We start from the raw sequence: 20,040 nt of genomic DNA, 5'->3' as shown, positions 1-20,040 counted from the left end.
AACTTATTCCAGCACAAACAAAGTCTCTTTTACAGCTTCAAAACTGACACTTACGAGACAGTCTCTGGTATGTCCTCTGGTTTCTTGAAATGGCCTGCCCACAACAAAAATCTTTTCTCCCAGTCTGTAGGCTTGTATCCAGGCACCCTCAAAGGAGATTGACCTAAAAAAACCCAGCAAAATGCACAAACAAAACAAAAACAAAAAAAAACACCACCAAAAGCAACAGTCAGGGAAGCTGGATTGCCAGAGCTGTAACAAAAGCAATTTGGGTGAGCAATGCAGAATTTTAAATATGAGTGCTAGAGTTGGTTAGAGAACAAAAATTGTATCACAGGTTAACAAACATGGAAATATGCATTAAACTGAGGCCACGTAAAGAAAGCTAAATTTATCCCAAGACTTCCATATTTGTGTGTCTAAATTTGCAGGAGCTGCTCCAGCATCTAAACTTCCTAAAGTGCTGCAATATTATAGTTTTTCTATTACATTTAAATTAGTTTAAAAAAAAAAAAAGAAAATTAAATGGAACAGCTACAGAAAAACCACTGTGCTGCACTATCTGATCACAGAATGTTAACCTTTTCAGGCAGGGAAAGATTTTATCCTATTGAAGGTCCAAATAAACAGACAACCATAATTTTCAATTCAGTCTTTCAAACACCATATATAAAATATTCATAATGCAATAGAGGAAAGTTTTCATACATAAAATACCATTAAAATCTAGCAAAGGGCAAAGATAAGACAGCTTTTTCCCTTTCTTTTTTTTCTTTTAAACAATGAGAGGTATCCTGTATGGATTTGTGCTTCCTCGTGGATTCATGAATTATCTAGGAATTGGGGTGGACACACAGTTTGCTGACAATGGCAGGTTATTAAAAAACATGAGGCCTACCCCAAGGAACTGCAGGGCTTCAGAATCCTGAGTCAATGAGGCCTGTGAGTGAAAGTCCTTGTATATAAACAGGAAGCAATTCTAGTTCACACACAAATGACAGACTCTAACCTAACTGTTATTAATTATTACCTAAGCCTGAGGAGTTAAGTCCTTGGGGTTTCACAGTGGTTTTGGCAAGATGTTCAGTAATAGAAAGGAAAAACAGCATAACAAGCAGTGATTGGGAACACAGACAAACAACAGCATTACTGTGCCATTGTATAAAACTGCAACTCCAGCATTTCGGAAAGCATGTGAAATACTGATCCCTCATCTCAGAGGGAGCTGAAGTAGAACAGGCACAGGGAAAACTGGTAAGGACAACACAGGTATGGAATGGCCACCATGTAAGAAACAGTGCCACAGACTGAGACCCTTTGGCCTGGAAAACAAGTAATTGAAACTCCTCTCAGAACAAAAGGGCATTGTAAATGACATTGGGAGTGTGAGCTACAATGAACAGGCCCTGTTTTGGAAGGGGTACTGAATAAAGGAAAATCAGATTATACAAAAGTACACATCGGGTTAAAAAAGGAATACAAGACAGTACTTGTTTTTCTCACAGCATGCTTAAGCTGAGGAATTCCTTCTTGGAGAATGTGGATGCTAAAAATACATCCAGCTTCAAGAAACTGGGCAAGTTTATGAAAAAAAAAAAAAAAAATCCAGTGAGGGCCATTAAACACAAGGATGCCACCTGTGGGACAGTATAGAGGAGAAACACTGTGTTTGCCGTAGGTCACCATTCCCATTAGTCTTCACAAAACCATAAGGGACCTCCTTTACCAGGCACTGGTGGAAACATCACAATTTTAAGGAGACCTCTTGTCTTACCCACTACAGCTCTGTTATGTTTTCAAAACAGAAGCATGCCTAATGCTTCACATCTGTGTGCTCCTTTTATCCTGCATCAGTGGGCCATAAGGGAACCTGTTATACAGGAAGTCTGGTTAGAGCACCGTATCTGTCCCATATATAGTGAAAAAATGTTTCTGAGCTTTCCCTGACCAGCTCCACCCTTAAACACGAACCAAGGCAACGATTCAGACTCTCTCCTGCAGGGCACGTTCAATTTTGGGAACAGCTGGAGCTGCTGCACTCTGAAAAACTGCAAAAGTATTTTAGTTTATACAGTGTTCCTAAAACATTAATAGTTTACATTGGGGCTGAACAGCCAGTTCCAGAGCACAGCTGAAGAGCCTCAATGCAGGAGTGCACGCCAGATAAGATACTAGCGACCTGTTACAAAGTGAAAGCTGTGTTATCACCACAAGCAGAAATATTGACCCCTGGCTTTGTTAGAAAACAAGACTCATTGCTAAATTTAATGCTCAATTTTCCTGTCTACAGATCAAAACTCACTCTCACAAAATCAGGGACAGTAGCATCTATGTCGGCCAAATTCCTGTTCAGATGACTGCAGCATGGATATCTGAGTATTTAGTGGCATAAAACATAGCAAGATCTTATAAAAAACTCTTACTCTTTGACTGAATTTTACTTTCTTCCTGGGGTTTAATGCAAAGCCTTCTGCTTATCTTCAGATCCACTCCTTCGGTCATCCTCAGAACTGAGGGAATATTTCTTCCCAGCAGTTTAACAGCCCTATCTGAAAGAAAAAACAGAGGAAGCAAAGAGGCCAAATTTAACTCAGAGCTAGTAGTGAAGCCACTCACTTAAAACTTTGAAACATAAAAGGTTAACACAAAATTGTAAGAGAAATTTCAAAACCTTAACATTAGGAAACTAGGCAGTCCTTGAGATAGCAACTCAGCGAATCCTAGAGCAGTCCTAGAGAGATAGCTGCATTCCTCACAGAGAAAGCAACTCAGCAAATCATAGGATGAGCCAAAAGTCAGCCTGACCTTATTGTGTTTGCCAAAACTGCCTTAAAAGGAGAAGATCGAAAGAAAGTTCAGAAGTTTACAGTGAGGAAGACTCACACACGACCCCCGCCCAGAGGAAGGCAACAGGAACCCCCACCGTGAAATCTCCCCAAATTGAAGACTCCGCCCAGACTCCGCCTTCATATGAATATTACAATTAGATGTTGCAATTTAATGAATATGTATGATTGTGTTGTAATCCTATACTCAAAAACTGTATAAAAGAGCTATGCTGATTGTACACGTCGAAGCTCTTTGCCCAGGGCGACCTGGAGAGCTTCCCAACGCGTTGCAATAAAATACCTCCTGCTTTAAAGAAACAAAACTTTGTCTCTAAAGCAGTTTCTCCGTGCCTTTTGGGGCAAAATTTCGGCATCATTTTTGGCGAAGCCAGGCAGGAGGTTTTAGTCCTCCTGAGCCGGGGCCTGGGGGTCTAGGGACTCTCTGGGCCCTGCCGGCGGATTTTTGTCGGTAGAGACTCCTCAGACCCCTCGGACCTACGTGCGACGGCGGACAAGAACTCCTGCTTTAAATTAAGAGGTATTTTGCTTTATATGTTATTGTGTTTTGCTTTATACGTTATTGTGTTTTGCTTTATATGTTTTCGGAATAGAAAGCGCTCTATTGAGACGGGGGTAAGACGTTACCCCCAGGGGAACGCTGAGGGGACGCCCCAGCATATAATCCCCTACGGGTTAGAGTCCCGGCCTGGATTTGGCCACCCCCAGGTATTTTGGGTTAGAGTCCCAAAAAAAAATCGGGTTAGAGTCCCGGCCTCGGGGTGGGCTTCCAGGTAATCGTGGGTTAGAGTCCCACCGGAGCGGATAAGTTTGCCGGCAAAACTTGTCTGTTGTATCGCTTGTCTGTCGTATCGCTTGTCTGTTGTAGTGTTTTAACTAATCTGGGATTATTTCCAAACGTCTGGGAAGGGTTTGATAAATTCTGGGAGTGGTGCCAATCTCTGGGAGCGGTTCCAATAGCTGCTCTCGAGAAAGGGCTTTGGAATGTGAAAGAAAAAAAAAAAAAAAAAAAAAAAAAAAAAAAAAAAAAAAAAAAAAAAAAAAGAGAAAAAGAGAAAAAGCTAAAAGGTAAGAACGTTTCATCTAAAAGTGTACAGGTGTGAATGCGTGTGAGTGAGACGTGCAAATAAGCACGAAGTGAGTGCGGAGTCTAATCTGCGGTTCCTGTTCTTCGCGAGAAGCCAGGCCAGAGACGGACGAAGCGATTGGAAACTGTGTGTATGAAGTATTGACAAAAAAAAAAAAAAAAAAAAAAAAAAAAAAAAAAAAAAAAAAAATCTGGTTAAAGCAAAGAGATAGATTTAGAAAAACAGCAATGGGAGGCCAGCAGAGTAAAGATATAAACATGAAGACCCCCTTAGGGTGTGTCTTGAAGCATTGGAAAGAATTAGGGGGATTCAGGGAAACATAAGTAAAAAGACACTTTTAAAATACTGTACACAGTGGTGGCCTCTATATAAGTTGGATGATGATGAAAAATGGCCTCCGGAGGGAACAATTAATTATAACACAATTTTACAACTCATGTTGTTCCTCCGTCGGCTAGGCAAATGGGACGAAGTAATGTACTGCGATATGTTCTTCACCTTGAGAAATAAACCAGAGTGGCAGAAGGAGTGTGGGGTGAATGTAGCACCCCAAGATCCCCTGGTACTGGCCTTAGAGAAAGATAAGAAAAACTTAAAACCTAAGGAGCGTTGCCGTGATGCCTGTAGTATTGGACAGCAATGCCTTAAATTAACGAGGAGGGATAGCGGAAAAGAGAGCGAAATAAGCTTATGGGAGTATCAGCCGTTCGCGCCAGGATATGGGGTTCCTCCGCCCAAGCGAAGGGGAGGCGAAAGAGACACTAGTCTGTTGGGGGATATCTCACTAGAACAAGACAGATCCAAGAACGGTTACAGCCCCCAAAGATTAGAAAACAAGATCGGAGAGTTGTGGGAGGGAAAGCGGATCACAAAAGCTGAGTAGCCCACAAGGCTCAGAATCTTACCGAGAAGAGAGTAGTCCTCTCAGTTCGGAGACTGATGGGAAAGAGGACAGATCACCACGACTGGAGCTAGAGGGTCGGGAAAGGAAAAATAGCCCACCTAAAGTGAGAGGTAGCCAAAATAGAGGTTGCAGTACACCAAGAGATGAAAACACCTCACGAAGATCAGGCAGCCCGCCAAGTCCAGGCAGCCCGCCAAGTCCAGGCGGCCCGCCAGGACCAGGCTGCCTGCCAGGATCAGGGAGCACCAGAAAGGGGGGTAGCTTCCCTGAACTAAGATGCAGTGATGATGATGATATAGTTAGCCAGAACAAAAAAGGCAGACAACTCACAGAAATTGAGTATAGTCATTCAGATAGAGGATAAAAGAGAGATACAAGGGACAGAGGAGGACAAAGAGGACAGTGTCTCAGAGCGGGTTGAGCGTAGACAGCGTCTCGTCCAAACACAGAAGGAGAGACGGCTGGACTGTGTAAACCATGCCAGAGGGTTAATAGAGGATGATTTGGCGGAAGGATCGGAAACTGAGAATGAGGAACAAAAACAGAAAAAGAGAACAGGGAAGAGAAAGAATAAAATAGATCTCGAAACCCAGGAGAAAGATCCTGGGGAAGGGACTAGCAATTCATACTATACTAGATCGGCAGCACGGAAGGAAGCGAAAGAGAGAGACGAAGGTTATATGATAGCTCCCCTCAGAAGGATAATGCCTATTGCAGGAGAACAGGCACGAATAAAAGTACCATTTACAACAAGCGATCTAAATAGCTGGAGAGAAGAGGTAAGAAATTTCAGAAAGAATCCAGAGGGAGTAGCCAGGAGGTTTGAATTACTGGCAAAGAATCAGGATATTGATTGGGAAGACATAGAGGTAATGCTGTCAGAATTAACAGAAACAGAAAAGGAACTCGTGTTAAGAACAGGAAGAGAGCATGCTGCGTTACTACCAGAAAGAGTAGAGCGTAGTTTTCCCCAATCGAAACCCAGAATGGGATCCGAATAATCCAGTCCAGTATGGGCGGCTGGTGCAATATAGAAAGCTAATAGCAATTGGTCTGCGAAATGCAATACCTAAAGCCATCAACTGGGCAATGCTATATGATGTCAGACAGGGGAAAGATGAAACCCCCTCAGAATTTCTGGACAGACTTAGGACAGCTATGAGACAGTATACACCCCTCGACCCAGCATCGGAAGAAGGGAAGCAACAGTTATTGGGGTTAGTAATGGGACAATGCACCCCAGATATCAGAAAGAAATTGCAAAAGCTTGAGCACCCGGAAAATAGAAACCTAGAAACATTGATGAACGAGGCCTGGAAAGTGTATAACAACAGAGATAAAGAAGAGAAGAAAAAGGAAGATAAAAGGTTTGCTCGAATAGTGGCAGCAGTAGTAGCAGCCCCAAATGCAAAGCCTCCACAATTCAATACCAGAGGCAGAGGTAGAGGTTACCCAGCAAAAGGGAGTGGGAAAAGAGAATCTCAACCCCATCTGCCTGGAATAAAACCAAATCAGTGTGCTAATTGCTGGCAGATAGGACACTGGAGACGAGATTGTCCTCTGCTAGGAGAGAAACCTGCAATCGCTACCATTGCACATCAAAACAGTGAATGAGGGGGACCGGTGAGTCGTTCCCTAGCAGACCCACTGGTTAAAATGGAGCTAGGGGAAGGTGAAAAAGAAATTAAACTTTTTAATAGATACAGGAGCAACATTTTCGGTTTTGAATCAAGAATTGGTACCCAAAAGTGATGAATTTGTACAGGTCGTGGGAGCGACAGGCCAACCAGAAAGAGCCTACTTTCTAAAAACTATTAAATACAAAATTGGGAAACAAATGGGAATTCATCAATTTTTGTATTTACTAAATTCTCCAAAGCCTCTACTAGGTAGAGACCTATTGGAGAATTTAGGGGCTGTAATAAAATTCAATAAAGATAAACTTGAATTTCAAGTGAATGATGAACAACTAATAACAGCTTTAAGTTTAACAATCAGTTATATAGAACCAAAACCTGAAAATCATAGCATTGAACGCATTATGAGTGAAGTATACCCATTAGTATGGGCCACTGATGTACCTGGAAGGTCAAAACGAGCAGCTCCTATCAATATTGAGTTAATACCAGGAACAAAACCGGTAGTAAGAAAACAATACCCGCTGAGGTTGGAAGATAGAAGGGGAATTGAACCAATAATAGAAAAATTTCTAGAACTAGGATTATTGGTAGAGTGTGAATCAGATTTTAATACACCCATCCTACCTGTTAAGAAACCGAATGGGACATATAGATTAGTCCAAGATTTAAGGGCAGTGAACGAAATTACAAAAACTTTACACCCGGTCGTAGCAAATCCCTATACTCTTCTAACCAAATTGAGGGAAAATTTAAAATGGTTCACAGTATTAGACTTAAAAGATGCATTCTTTTGCCTAGCCTTAGCTCTAACAAGCCAGAAAATTTTTGCTTTTGAGTGGGAATCTGCTAAAACAGGGAGAAAGACTCAACTAGCTTGGACTGTGTTACCGCAGGGATATAAAAACAGTCCCACGATTTTTGGAAACCAATTGGCCAAAGAATTAGAACAATGGGAAAGGCCACTGGGAAATGGTACCCTTCTACAATATGTAGATGATTTATTAGTAGCAACTGAAACAGAAGAGGAGTGCATTGAATGGACTATTTCCCTGCTAAACTTTTTGGGCTTAAGTGGATATCGAGTTTCTCTACAAAAGGCACAGCTGGTACAAGAAAAGGTGATATACCTGGGATATGAAATCTCCAGGGGACAACGATCTCTAGGCACAGCAAGAAAAGAAGCCATCTGTCAGATGCCCAGACCAGAAACGGTAAGAGATCTACGGGCCTTTCTGGGAATGACAGGTTGGTGCCGATTATGGATTCATCAATATGGAATACTTGCCAAACCACTATATGACTTACTAAAGGAGACTACGAGTACCTTAACCTGGACTCCCGAGGCAGAAGGAGCTTTTAAAAGACTGAAACAAGAACTCTTGAAAGCCCCAGCCTTGGGTCTTCCAGATGTAACTAAGCCGTTTTGGTTATTCTCCCATGAGCGGCAGGGGATGGCTCTGGGAGTTCTAGCACAGCAGTTGGGACCACATAAGAGAGCTGTAGCTTATTTCTCCAAACAATTGGATGAAGTAAGCAAAGGCTGGTCTGGGTGCCTAAAAGCAGTGGTCGCAGTGATCATAAACATAGAAGAGGCCAGAAAGCTACGCTGGGCCAGAAAATGACTGTGTTAGTCTCTCATACTGTCTCAGCAGTGCTGGAACAAAAGGGTAACCATTGGTTATCGCCTTCAAGATTCCTAAAGTATCAAGCCATCCTAGCTGAATCAGATGATGTAACCATTCAAGTAACTAACATTGTCAACCCAGCTTCGTTTCTAGAAGGAAGAATTCCGGCAGAACCCCTCGAACATGATTGCCTGGAAACAATCGAGGCAGTCTATTCCAGTCGTCCAGACCTCAAGGAGGAACCATTTGAAGATGCGGACAACTGGTTCTCGGACGGCAGCAGCTTCGTGAGGCAAGGAGTAAGAATGGCAGGCTATGCAGTGACCACAACAGAAGAGGTAATTGAATCAAATCCCCTACCTGCAGGGACTTCGGCCCAGAAGGCAGAACTAATTGCTCTTACCCGAGCCCTGGAATTAGCAGAAGGTATGCGAATTAACATTTGGACTGATTCTAAATATGCTTTCTCTGTCGTACATGCTCACGGAGCAATTTGGAAAGAAAGGGGACTATTAACTGCCCAGGGGAAAACAATCAAACATGCAGAAGAAATTTTAAGGTTGTTAGAAGCGGTCCAACTCCCAGAGCAGGTGGCCATAATGCATTGTAAGGGACACCTGAAAGGTAACACAGTTCCAGAAATAGGGAATAGGAAGGCAGATGCGGAAGCTAAATTAGCTGCTGCAAGAACTGAAGAAATAAAAATAGCAGCCTTAATCCCAGGGGAATTGGAGACAAGTTTTCAACCAAATTATCAAGAATCAGATCAAAGATGGATTAAAAGAAACAAAGGCAAATTGTTAGACAACGAGTGGGGTCAGTTAGAAACAGGTCAACTAATAATACCTGAAAAATTAATGTGGCAGTTTGTAAAGATAGAACATGAAAAAGCCCATTGGGCCTTAGACCCACTCTATCAATATTTACAAACCCGAATAGCAGGACCAAAACTCTTTACTACAGTAAAATACGTCACATCTCAATGTGAGCGATGCCTAAAGAATAACCCAAATACTGGAGCGAAGGTACATCAGGGAGCCATAAATCGAGGTAAATTCCCAGGTGAAGTGTGGCAAATTGATTTTCAGAACTCCCAAGAAAAGGGGTTTCGATATTTATTAGTATTAACTGACACATTTTCTGGGTGGCCTGAAGCATTCCCTTGTAGGACAAATAAAGAAAAGAAGTAACCAAGGTTTTACTAAGCGAAATAATACCCGATTTGGGGTACCGAGAAGTATATCTTCAGACAGAGGTACGCATTTCTGTGCAAAAGTAGTAAGAGCAATAAGCAAGGCATTACAAATTAAGTGGCAGTTACATACGCCCTACCGGCCTCAGGCTAGTGGGCAAGTCGAAAAGATGAATCACCTGATTAAACAACAAATTGCTAAGATATGCCAGGAAACCAATTTGCAGTGGTATCAAGCTTTGCCTATTGCTCTACTTAGACTGAGAGTCAAACCAAGATCAAAAGAAAAGTTGAGTCCATTTGAAATTCTGTATGGAAGACCTTACGCTATGCAGATTGTAAATGGAGATGCTGTAGACCAAATAGGTAATCAGTACATCTATGATTATGTAATTGCTATTGGGAAACATTTTGATAAAAATACAGCTGTGGTGATAGAACATCAACCCAAACAGCCTGATTGTAAATTACATCCGTTTAACCCCGGTGACTGGGTATATGTTAAGAATCTCTTAGGAAAACCCCTACAAGAAAAGTGGGAGGGACCTTTCCAAATCCTGCTGACCACCTTCACCGCGGTCCGGATCAAAGAGCGACCTACATGGATTCATTACTCACGAGTCAAGAAAGCTCCGGAGAACAAGCAAGAGGAAGAAACAAGCGAAACGCCAGCATCTGCAGATAGGGTACCAAGCCCCTGAGTAAAAGTCCTGTGTGAATATGGACACGGCACTACCATCAGTGGGATATTTTTACAGGGCATTCCCCAACAGCAACTCAAGTATTCCACTACCTTGTGCACCCAATACTAATCATAACCATAGCTATGCTTTACTAACACTCACAAACATATACCTATGGAGTAGACTGAAATCCTTAATGACAAAAACCCAAACACTTTAGGCAATGATCCAATCTTACCAACGTCCCTTAGAGATTAAAACTTGACGAAAGAATTCGTAAGTTATAAGAAAAGGGGGGAATGAAGCCACTCACTTAAAACTTTGAAACATAAAAGGTTAACACAAAATTGTAAGAGAAATTTCAAAACCTTAACATTAGGAAACTAGGCAGTCCTTGAGATAGCAACTCAGCGAATCCTAGAGCAGTCCTAGAGAGATAGCTGCATTCCTCACAGAGAAAGCAACTCAGCAAATCATAGGATGAGCCAAAAGTCAGCCTGACCTTATTGTGTTTGCCAAAACTGCCTTAAAAGGAGAAGATCGAAAGAAAGTTCAGAAGTTTACAGTGAGGAAGACTCACACACGACCCCCGCCCAGAGGAAGGCAACAGGAACCCCCACCGTGAAATCTCCCCAAATTGAAGACTCCGCCCAGACTCCGCCTTCATATGAATATTACAATTAGATGTTGCAATTTAATGAATATGCATGATTGTGTTGTAATCCTATACTCAAAAACTGTATAAAAGAGCTATGCTGATTGTACACGATGAAGCTCTTTGCCCAGGGCGACCTGGAGAGCTTCCCAACGCGTTGCAATAAAATACCTCCTGCTTTAAAGAAACAAACTTTGTCTCTAAAGCAGTTTCTCCGTGCCTTTTGGGGCAAAATTTCGGCATCAGTAGAATATTAGTTTTTCAATGGAAATGTTTGGGTTTTTTTGTTAACACAAGAGAAAAAGAAAAACAACAGGTACAAATGTAATACAAGGCAAAAAGTACCAGATTTAGTTGTAATAGTTATGAAATTAAAACTTGTCTATAAGCTATGCCATAAACTTGTCCACTAACTTTGATGAGAAAAATGAGAATGCAATGAACATAATTAAAAAAAAAAAAAAAAAGAAAAAGGAATACAAGACTATAGCCTACAAGCAATTTCTCAAACATAACACATATCACAATTTCCAGGAACTCATCTATTCATATGCTTCAGGTACACTTTGGATGGTGCTATTTCACGGACTGCACACCAGCATTCTACCAATCCTGTCACATCCCAAAAGCAACGACAGAGTCAAGGAGAAAGACAAAAAAGCAGAATCTTGCTGTACTGAGAGATTAACTACTTCCTAATACATTAGAGGACATCAGGGCACCTTATATACAAGAACAGACTTTCTAGGAGCTTCCAATTAATCAATATGATTTTAAAAATCTGAAAAAAACACGCCCAAAAAAACAACACTGAAAGTCAAAAAGGACACTTAAAAAAAAAAAAAAAGTTCTTTTTGTTGTCCTTTACGCTGTCTGAAGGTAAATTCTCTAAGAGAAACCGCTTTCGAGGCATAATGCATTCCCGCTCTGAAAAAATAAATCATTTACATTTACAGGCGACCGCCACCAGCTGAACCAGACCCGTTTCAAGGTCTTCAGAGAAGGAAAATAAGAGGCACCACTCCATTCCTGACACTGTTTTTAAGGCCAGCCCATCAGACGAGGCCGCTCACGCCTCGCTTCGCCGCCGCAGCGCCCGCCCCGCTCCGCGCTCCCACCGCGCCGGCTCCGGCTCCGGCTCCGCGGGGTCCCGGGGCAGGGGGGGAGCCGGTGGCAGCCCCCGCCCGGCCCCGGGGCAGTCCCCCACTCACCGGCGCGGCCCCACATGGCGCTGCCTCGGCCCTGCTCGGCGCCCCTCAATGTCACCGCCGGGCCCCGCCCCGGCACCGCGATTGGAGGGGGACGCGCCGCGGAGCGCTCGGGGCCGCCGGCGCCGGCACCGCCTCCGGTGGGGCGGCCGGAGCCCTGCCCGCCGCTGCGAGCGGAGAAGGGGTCGCGGGGCGGCCGCCGGTGGAGATGCCTGGCCGGGGGCCGCTGCGCCGGGGGCCGCGCTCCGGCGGGTCCCGCCCCGCTCCGCCCCGCGCGTCATCCCGGCTCCCCGCCGGATTGGGCGCCGCCGCGCCCTCGGCCGATCCAGGATGGCGGCGCCCAGCGGAGCCGCGGGCTGCGAGGACTTCGCCGAGTTCCAGGTAACCCGCGCCGGGATGGAGCGGGCGCTCCCGCCGCCCCCGCCGCCCCCGCCCCGCGCGCTCCCGCCGCCCCGCGCGCTCCCGCCGCCTCCCGCCGCCGGCCCCGGGGCTGCGCGCGGCCGCCGGGATGCGGGGCACGGTCCGGCCTCCCCTCGGCCCGCTGCCCTCGCCCCTCCGGCGGGGAGCGGGGCAGCGGATCCCCCCGCACCGGGGCCCCTTGCCGGGACGGAGGGCTCGCGGCTCGGGAGCCTCCGCGGGCGGCGGGAACTCCGGGGCGCCTTCGCGTCGTTTCACTGAGCGTGAAGTACCACGCGTGCCTTCAGCCGTGCGAGCAGGGCCCGGGGGCGGTGGGGACCGGCGTGTTTCTAGAACACAGAATCACAGAATGTGCCGAGTTGGAAGAGACCCAACAGGATCATGGAGTCCAACTCCTGGCCCTGCACAGGACACCCCAAGAGTCACGCCATGTGCCTGAGAGCATTGTCCAAGCGCTTCTTGAACTCTGTCAGGCTTGGTGCTGTGACGGCTTCCTGGGGAGCCTGTTCCAGTGCCCGACCACCCTCTGGGTGAAGAACCTTTTCCTGATATTCAACCTAAACCTCCCCCGACTCGGCTTCATACCCCCCAAAACGGTGGGAGTTTTTCTTTGAAGTTTGCAGTTTCAGTTCAGGTTGTGCCTGGATTCCTTCCTGGAAGTGGGATGGGGACTTGGGCTGGAGGGCTCTGCTCTCCAGCCTGTCCGGGGGTCTATAGGACGCACCAGTTACTCAGCCCATCTCTGCCAAGGAAACTCAGTGGTTTCCAGCACATACTCCTGCATGAGGGAATTGTTCCTTTGGTGTGTTTTTAACTCCTTGTAGTCAATCCTACTTAGTTTTCTATTGAAAACCTTAACTGTGCAATTTTTTTTTTTTGTAGTAGGCTTTTCTCAGAGATAGAACCAAGTATTGAGCTATATATATATATTTTTTTTTAATACAGGAGCTACTCAGGGTGATGAGGACAATCGATGATAGAATCGTCCACGAATTAAACACTACGATTCCAACAGCTTCCTTTGTGGGGAAAGTTGATCCTGCCCAGACGTGTAAACAGCTGTACGAGTCTGTGAGTGTGCACACCTTTGACTTTCAGCTCACTTCCTGCTGTTTAATCATGTTCAGGGCCCAGTGTCTAAGGAAAACACTGCCTTGTGTGTATTCATAGCTGTCCCCTCAGCTTCTCTGCACATCTAAACCACACGCGTGCAACAGCTGCTTCAGTTTAAAACCACGCTTTGTTCTGCAAAGCTGATCCTTTGGGGAGCACTTCAGGCTTCAGCAGATTACATTAGCCCAGTCCATTTTTCCTTTTAAAAGCACCCTTTTCCTGCTATTCTGCAAGACTCCTATTGTGTACCTTTGACTTTTGATCAAGTTGGTCGCTGCTGCTCAAAGCAATGTTGCTGCCAACAGGTGAATTATGGAGCCAAAGGGATTTCTGTAGGTACAACAATACTATGACTTTAGAAAGTTTCTCCTTTAATTTGTATCTCAGAGTTTTTTATTCTATGCTGAGTTGTTGTGAATTTCTTTCTCTCCCCACTTAGTTGATGGATGCTCACACCAATAGAGAAAGAATCATCAAAAACTGCATCGCTCAGACTTCCAGTGTAGTGAAAACTCTCAGAGAAGAGAGGGAAAAAGCCCAGGATGATGTAGCATTATTAAAGCAACTCAGGAAAGAGCAGACAAAGGTGAGTGTTGGAGCTTTTTAGAGATCTCTTATAGAGGAAGAAGAGGGTATCTTTCCCAAGTGGAAAGATCAGTGTAATGGAGAGAATCTGAAGTGGATCCTCACTCAGGCAATCTTTTCTGGGATTCTTGTTGACTGGGTTTGTGAGAACCATTTTCCATAGCACTCAAGACGGAGCTGCTTTTATCCTGCAAGTGAAGCTTTTTCTGAGGTTCTGTTACACAAATGCCATAGAAAAACACTTGCACTTCCCCAGGCTGGACTCTAACCTTCACTGACTGACAACACTGAGGTACAATTTACTTTTCCTGTCCTCTACAAGGAGCTGCCAGGCAACCTTGAATTCCACTTAACCATCTTTTTTTTATTTAGTATTTCTTGCACTAATATTTTGAGTACCTTGTAGTGGTGTGAGAAAGACCTCTGGCTTTGCATAAGGAATTCTAATGAGCAAATGCCCTCCCAACCAAGAGGTGAACAGAGGTGATTGAGATGGAGTATCAGTAGTGGAGAAAGGACCCACTCTGAAGTTCTTGGCCCCATTTCAGGGACACTTTGGTAAGGGAAAGAATACTGAAAGAACTGTGTGGCAGATGAGTGATTTTATTCTTAAAGCTTCACTTACAAAACTGCTAACAAGCATCCGTATTAGTTTGGGTAAAACTAGAATGGTAGCTCAGTATTTTCTACAAATTTTGTTTGCAGAGCCCAGAACTTCTCACTGAAACCACTAGGAGGATCATAGTGATAATGTTTAATGATTAGAGGTGATTTTAAATGTTAAAAGCAGTCCATGATTTGGAAACATCTCAGAAATTTTTTGATGAGATGATCTCACATTTGCACTTGGACTTTATGAGGTGTAATCCCCCTGCTTCTGTTTGTTTTTTTGGTTTTCCATGAAAATTGTGTTTTTTCTACAACTCAGAAAAGATATCTGACAGAACACATCCTAGTTTTAAGGTTATGCATTTCAATTGTATATTCACTTGGTTGCAATACAGATCTTTTTTCTCTATATGTGTTTCTCTCATCATGCTAATGGTACAAATTAGTGGACTTTATCCAAAATTATTAATTCTGGGTTATTGAATGAGAAAACTTGGAGTAGTAGTTTCTTTGAACTGCTGAAGATACTCTGAGTGTTTATTTTATAGACACTTACCGTGGTCATCTAGTCAGTCTGTGGATGCTGGATTGTTATTTCAAACAGTTTGAAGTCTGGTTGAGTAGATAAAAGTCCACCTAACAACTCTAGTTGCTCTGTGTGCCTGGACATCTTACTTGGAAGGTTTTTGATGGGATTTTTGTCTTGGCTTGCACTGTTCACCAAGATTAATTGAAACTTTGTATTGAAAATGGATCAACTCTGATCCTTAGTCTGTTGTGTTAAAGGCTCCCAACAAAAACACATCCTAGATGTGGGCAAAAGTGGCAGATGGTTCTTATACCTCCTCCTGTCACTTCAGGGCCAAATTACTGCAGGTCACCTGAACACAGTAGATGTAATAGACGTGAAAACACAAAGAGGTTCTTACATTTCTCATGGGTTGAGTGAGTGCTCACAAACTGTGTATTGTGGTAGTTCTTGCTGGAGCTTTTGCCTCTGTGCACACCTGATTTATCCTGCTGTGATGATATGAAATATTAACTGGTTCAGATCCCACAAACATATGTGATCATACTGCAAACCCTTTTTGGTCAGTGCACAGAACAGGCAGCAAAGGAAGTAGAGAAGGTCTCTTTATGATCTTAATTTTGAATCCAGAATCTGAGATCTGTGTTCAGTCCTAACCTGCCAGCTCCCTCTATGACTCTAATAGTACAAGAATGACACCTCAAGACTGCAGAGCTAACCCCAGCCCATGCATTCTCTGTGCTGAGTTCTTGAAGTAGGTGCAGTGATTTATGTCTGTGAAGCCATTAATGTTAATCAGTTCATTGCTAGCAGATCTTGACAGGCAATATTTAAGACTAGAGCATTAGTGATCAGCAGCTGCTTCTGCTGGGCTTGCATTTCGAGTCTGCCTTCACTGTGCCTTTACAGACTTCCCTCTGCCCTGAGCATTGGCTGAATGGAAGGGCCAGGCTCTCAGGATGATTACACATCATGCCCTTTAGTTTGCACCTTTGGGAGGCATGCACACCTGGTGCTGGGGTTGTGAGCTAGAAAGTTGCAATGGTAGTAAATACTGAAGGCTGCAGGGAGGCCCGTTTAACAATAATCTCTTTTTCTGTTACTTTCTGCAGTTGAAATTGATGCAGTCGGAGCTCAATGTTGAAGAAGTGGTAAACGACAGAAGCTGGAAGGTACTCAGTCATTTAATCGTGATGATGTTCTGTCCCAACAGACAGTCCTGCACTGGAAGTGTGGGACTGGTACCTTATGAAGCAGGTTAATTAGAAATATATGAGGGCAGTGCTGGGGTAAACATTTCAAGTCAGTCATTTCCTCAGTTCCCAGAGATCTAAACTTTAAAGTTGCACTACAAGGAAAAGTGTGTGATTTAGTGGGGAGAAGAAGAACTGTGGATTATTCCCTGTGTCCCTTTCTCCACCTTGCCCAGTGGCTAAAGGACTTCGTAAACTTTTCTGTGCTGGCCTGTCTGAAAAGCTTTGCAGGGCCTCTGACAGTGCCAGAGAAGTGGGTCTTTCAAATTGCCTGTCTGGTGATGACCCAGGGGAGGGTGTGGCTGTGGAATTTGAACCTTTTTGTGGTCGAGTTTCTTCAAGCCTGAACTGACACTCCGTGGTGCAAAGGGCAGCCTTGCTGTATCTCTCCTGTGTCAGCAGAGGGTGCAGATCACCCTCTGGTTTGATGACCCTGAATTCTGTCTCGTTATAGAGTGATCTTAACACTGAGCCCAAATTCTGAGGAGGCTGTATTGTGTCACTGCAGCGTTTCACATCTGGCATCCTTTTTGGTTTGTTGTAGCTTTTCTGAGCTTTCAGTATTGCAGAGAGAACTTCTTTCCCTCTCTAAATGCAAAAAGGGTTTTTGCAAATAGCTAGTACTAACTGCACCTCCGTTTTTAATCTCTGCTTCATTATTTTAGTTCCCTAGATTACCTCGGTGTAAAAGCAATACAACTTTGTCTTGTGCGTTCTTCGGTAACTTTAGCATGGGCTGATGAGCTGAGCATTTACAAAGTTTCCATATATGCTTTGCTATCAGTACTACCTCTGTACTGTCCCAAAAAGCTAATCATGCCCTTAAGTTTAATTAATTTTAAACCAGCTCGGATCTGACTAAGCAGTGGCAGAGCCTTAACAACACACTGCAGGTCCCCAGTAGCAAATATTTTATGGCAACTCTGCTATAGGGTAACAGCCCCTGCCCTCGTCTTCATTCTGAAGCACCGAGTTGATACCAAATTTAGTACTGGTCCCAGTGTTTTCTTGTAGCTGCCCTAAGGTTTTTCTAGTGACAGAACTGTCTAATTTTCCCTAAAGATGGAGGGTTTATAAACAGTAAGGTATGAATGGTGCAGGGGCATTTTAGCCTGCTGGTGTATTCCTCAACATGTGTTAAGAGTGGGCCTTGAAGAGATAAATATTTCTGGGTTTTATCTCTAGCTCTGCTATCATGGTCTGAATATACACATAAATGTCTTATTAAGCTGCCTGTGAAAATATGTCACTGAAGGGATTAGAACCAGTCATAGTTGTGGGCCAAATGCAGTTTGTTACATGGAAGTGGTTATTCGTTTGCAGTCTGGTGTTTTACTGTTGCAGACTTCTAGTTGGGAAGTACACTCACGTATTTCCCTTAACCCTAACCAACTGTAAACTGATTGGAAAAATCTGATTAGGAAACAATTATTTTCAAACAAACACTCTGGCTAGCTGTACCAGTAGTGACGTACAGAAAGATGCTGCTTTATAGAAATGCATGCAGTGGAATTTGGATGATGCCAGACAGGGAATCGACTTTCAAAACAAAACACCTGCATTAGTCTCTGCACAGCACCTCGACACCGAGTTTATTGTTAGAGTATTTTGTTTTATACTAATATGTAAAAGCCAGCAAAATCAAACTTCTGCACAGTAACATTAATGTTAAGGTTTCTCAGGCACTGTTTTTCCTGTCTGAAAAATGAGAATAGCACTTCACCGGTAGACTAATGGAGTTAAAGGGGTCCGAATAACACATTGAGTCAGTGATCCTGAAAATAGGAGGCAGCGTTAGCAGGCCGGTCTGGCTTTTGATGCAAGAGACCCTTGCAGTGTTTTTGAGAGTATTTCCAGTATCCTTTAAGAATTGTATGCCATTTAAATGTCTTTAATAGACAATGGACTAAAGTGATGCAATTTGTTTAATATTAAAATGCTTCTGAATTGAAACCCTCTGTTGTTCCTAATTTCTGTAGCTTCCTCCTATCACTGATCTGATCTCAAACATTTACATGGTCTTAACTCTGCCAGAGGCGTCCATTGCATGTGGTAACATACTTGTAATGTAATGTGGGTATGAGTGAAAGGAACCGTATCACAACTTCTGTTTTCTACAATATGAAGCAGTTTCTGTTTTATAAAATAAATTAAATTTGAAAGTAAGTTGAAAATTACTCAAAAATGGTTGAAAATCAATGCTGTAACTAATGTGTGCTCCAAACGTTTGCTCAAGATGGGTTTTGAACTCTGAATAAGGAGATCAGCTATAGAAGTAGAAGATTCTAGGAAGACACAGCTTGAAATAACAGAAAGTTACAGAAATTTACAGAAAGTGATGTATAACTTCCCCAAAATTACAAGATCACTCACTTTGTAAAGCCAGTGGGAGCGTTCACCAAACTTGATATCCTGACAATCACGGGCATTTGGGTCTGCCAAGTCCCTGGACAGCTTAGCAGAACGCACTCTTACGGGAGTGGGTGCTGGTGGGGCACCCAACAGCTGCCAGTGCCTCAGCTTGGTGCTGGGTGGTGCTCATGTCGCTTTTGGGGCATGTGCAAGTCCAGTTTTGGAGCCCAATCACTACATAACTGACTGGCCTGTGAGAGCCCCTGCGACTTTGGTGGGAGCCTGCATGTTGTGCTTTTTGATTCAGACTGCCTTCCTTTAAACAGTCCCATTTATTGGCCCTCCTTAGGGCAGGCAGTCTGCTTGACAAGGCCTGCAGCAGTTCAAGCTAAATATACAGGATCAGCAGGATCTGGTTCTCTGTGCTAAATTTTACCCAGAGAAGGTGCCAGAGGTGAGTGAGGCAAGAGTGCTGTGCCCTTTACATGGGAGTGCTGGCAGCACTGGCACCTGCTGGCAGATAACTGAGTGTCACTGTGGCTTCCAGGAGCCCTTACCCCTCCTCTTAGCTGTCATGACAATGTAAAATATGTTTGCTTGGGAAAGAGAGGAATACAGCAGCATCCACGTTTGAATGTCAGAGTGAACTTAACGGAACACAACCGTTCAGGAGCCTTCCAGTGGTTCTGTCGCTCCCTTTTAAAAACAAAAAGTCGTCAGCATCTTGGATGGTAACAGACTACCAGGATTAAGAGTCTGCCTTGTCTGAGGGAGAACACTTAGTGCTGTGCAGTCCCCCAGCATCAGGCTACAAACTTTGCATTCACTAAAGCCAGGAGAGAAGTTGAATGGAGACCGATGCCTTGGTAAGTGCCATTTATCGGTACATGAGTACTGGGCAGCCTGAGATGTGTGCTATGTGAAGAGGTCATTGCCTGAACCTGCTGTGTAGTTTTGCTGATCTCCTGGACGAGGGCTGATTTGCTTTTGCTCTTCTGTTTTGGTGTCTCAGGTATTTAATGAGCGGTGCCGAATTCACTACAAGCCTCCGAAGAGTCAATGATGTGGGGTATTTTCCATCAAGGTGGTCCATAACTGTGAAAGCCAAACTGGAAAGAGACCTTGGGTGAGCTGTATTGGGACCCTCCAGAACCAGTAGAACCCAGTCTTGTTTTGTTTTGGACCTACTTAGCTGAAATCTCAAGGCTGAAGTGATTCTCCTGTAATTGAGAGAAAACAATTCATCTTTTGTACCAAATATGTGAACAAATGAGTTTTATAGTATTAAAATAATTTTCAAATGGAATGCAAAACTGGCATCTTTCTTGAACTTCTACAGCT

At 43.9% G+C, this 20,040-nt stretch overlaps 2 protein-coding genes across 3 annotated transcripts in view; one reads left to right on the top strand and one right to left on the bottom strand.

The window, feature by feature from the left end:
• FAM162A (family with sequence similarity 162 member A) overlaps positions 1-12,009 on the bottom strand; it is a 16,558-nt gene extending 4,549 nt beyond the window's left edge. The window contains exons 1-3 of one of the 2 annotated variants that reach the window (XM_050333232.1): positions 11,845-12,009; positions 2,424-2,549; positions 55-163 (exon numbers count right to left, since the gene is read on the bottom strand). In XM_050333232.1, the coding sequence (XP_050189189.1) occupies positions 55-163; positions 2,424-2,549; positions 11,845-11,860 (251 nt within the window). In that variant the 5' untranslated portion in view covers positions 11,861-12,009. Of the gene's footprint in view, positions 1-54; positions 164-2,423; positions 2,550-11,581; positions 11,676-11,844 lie in introns of those variants that run through there. The other variant, XM_050333231.1, reaches the window with a different exon arrangement.
• On the top strand, positions 11,999-20,012 carry MIX23 (mitochondrial matrix import factor 23). The gene is made up of 5 exons (XM_050333230.1): positions 11,999-12,222; positions 13,204-13,329; positions 13,811-13,957; positions 16,207-16,266; positions 19,712-20,012. The coding sequence occupies exons 1-5, from the start codon at positions 12,172-12,174 to the stop codon at positions 19,760-19,762; spliced, it is 435 nt and encodes a 144-aa protein (XP_050189187.1). The 5' UTR covers positions 11,999-12,171; the 3' UTR covers positions 19,763-20,012.
• Positions 20,013-20,040: the final 28 nt, after the last annotated feature.

The sequence above is a fragment of the Myiozetetes cayanensis genome, unplaced genomic scaffold (assembly GCF_022539395.1).
Source record: "Myiozetetes cayanensis isolate MyiCay16 unplaced genomic scaffold, myiCay2020 scf5-8, whole genome shotgun sequence".
In the NCBI taxonomy this organism is placed as follows: domain Eukaryota; kingdom Metazoa; phylum Chordata; class Aves; order Passeriformes; family Tyrannidae; genus Myiozetetes; species Myiozetetes cayanensis.
The sequence above is the reverse complement of the archived record's forward strand: the minus strand, read 5'-3'. Positions and strand labels throughout refer to the sequence as shown.

What these genes read in the sequence shown, in the direction of transcription:
- MIX23 (XM_050333230.1), top strand. Translation starts at nt 12,172, where the DNA reads ATGGCGGCGCCCAGCGGAGCCGCGGGCTGCGAGGACTTCGCCGAGTTC. An exon ending in TCAGGAAAGAGCAGACAAAG is followed by an intron (nt 13,958 to 16,206) that starts GTGAGTGTTGGA and finishes TACTTTCTGCAG; the next exon opens with TTGAAATTGATGCAGTCGGA. An exon ending in TAAACGACAGAAGCTGGAAG is followed by an intron (nt 16,267 to 19,711) that starts GTACTCAGTCAT and finishes TTGGTGTCTCAG; the next exon opens with GTATTTAATGAGCGGTGCCG.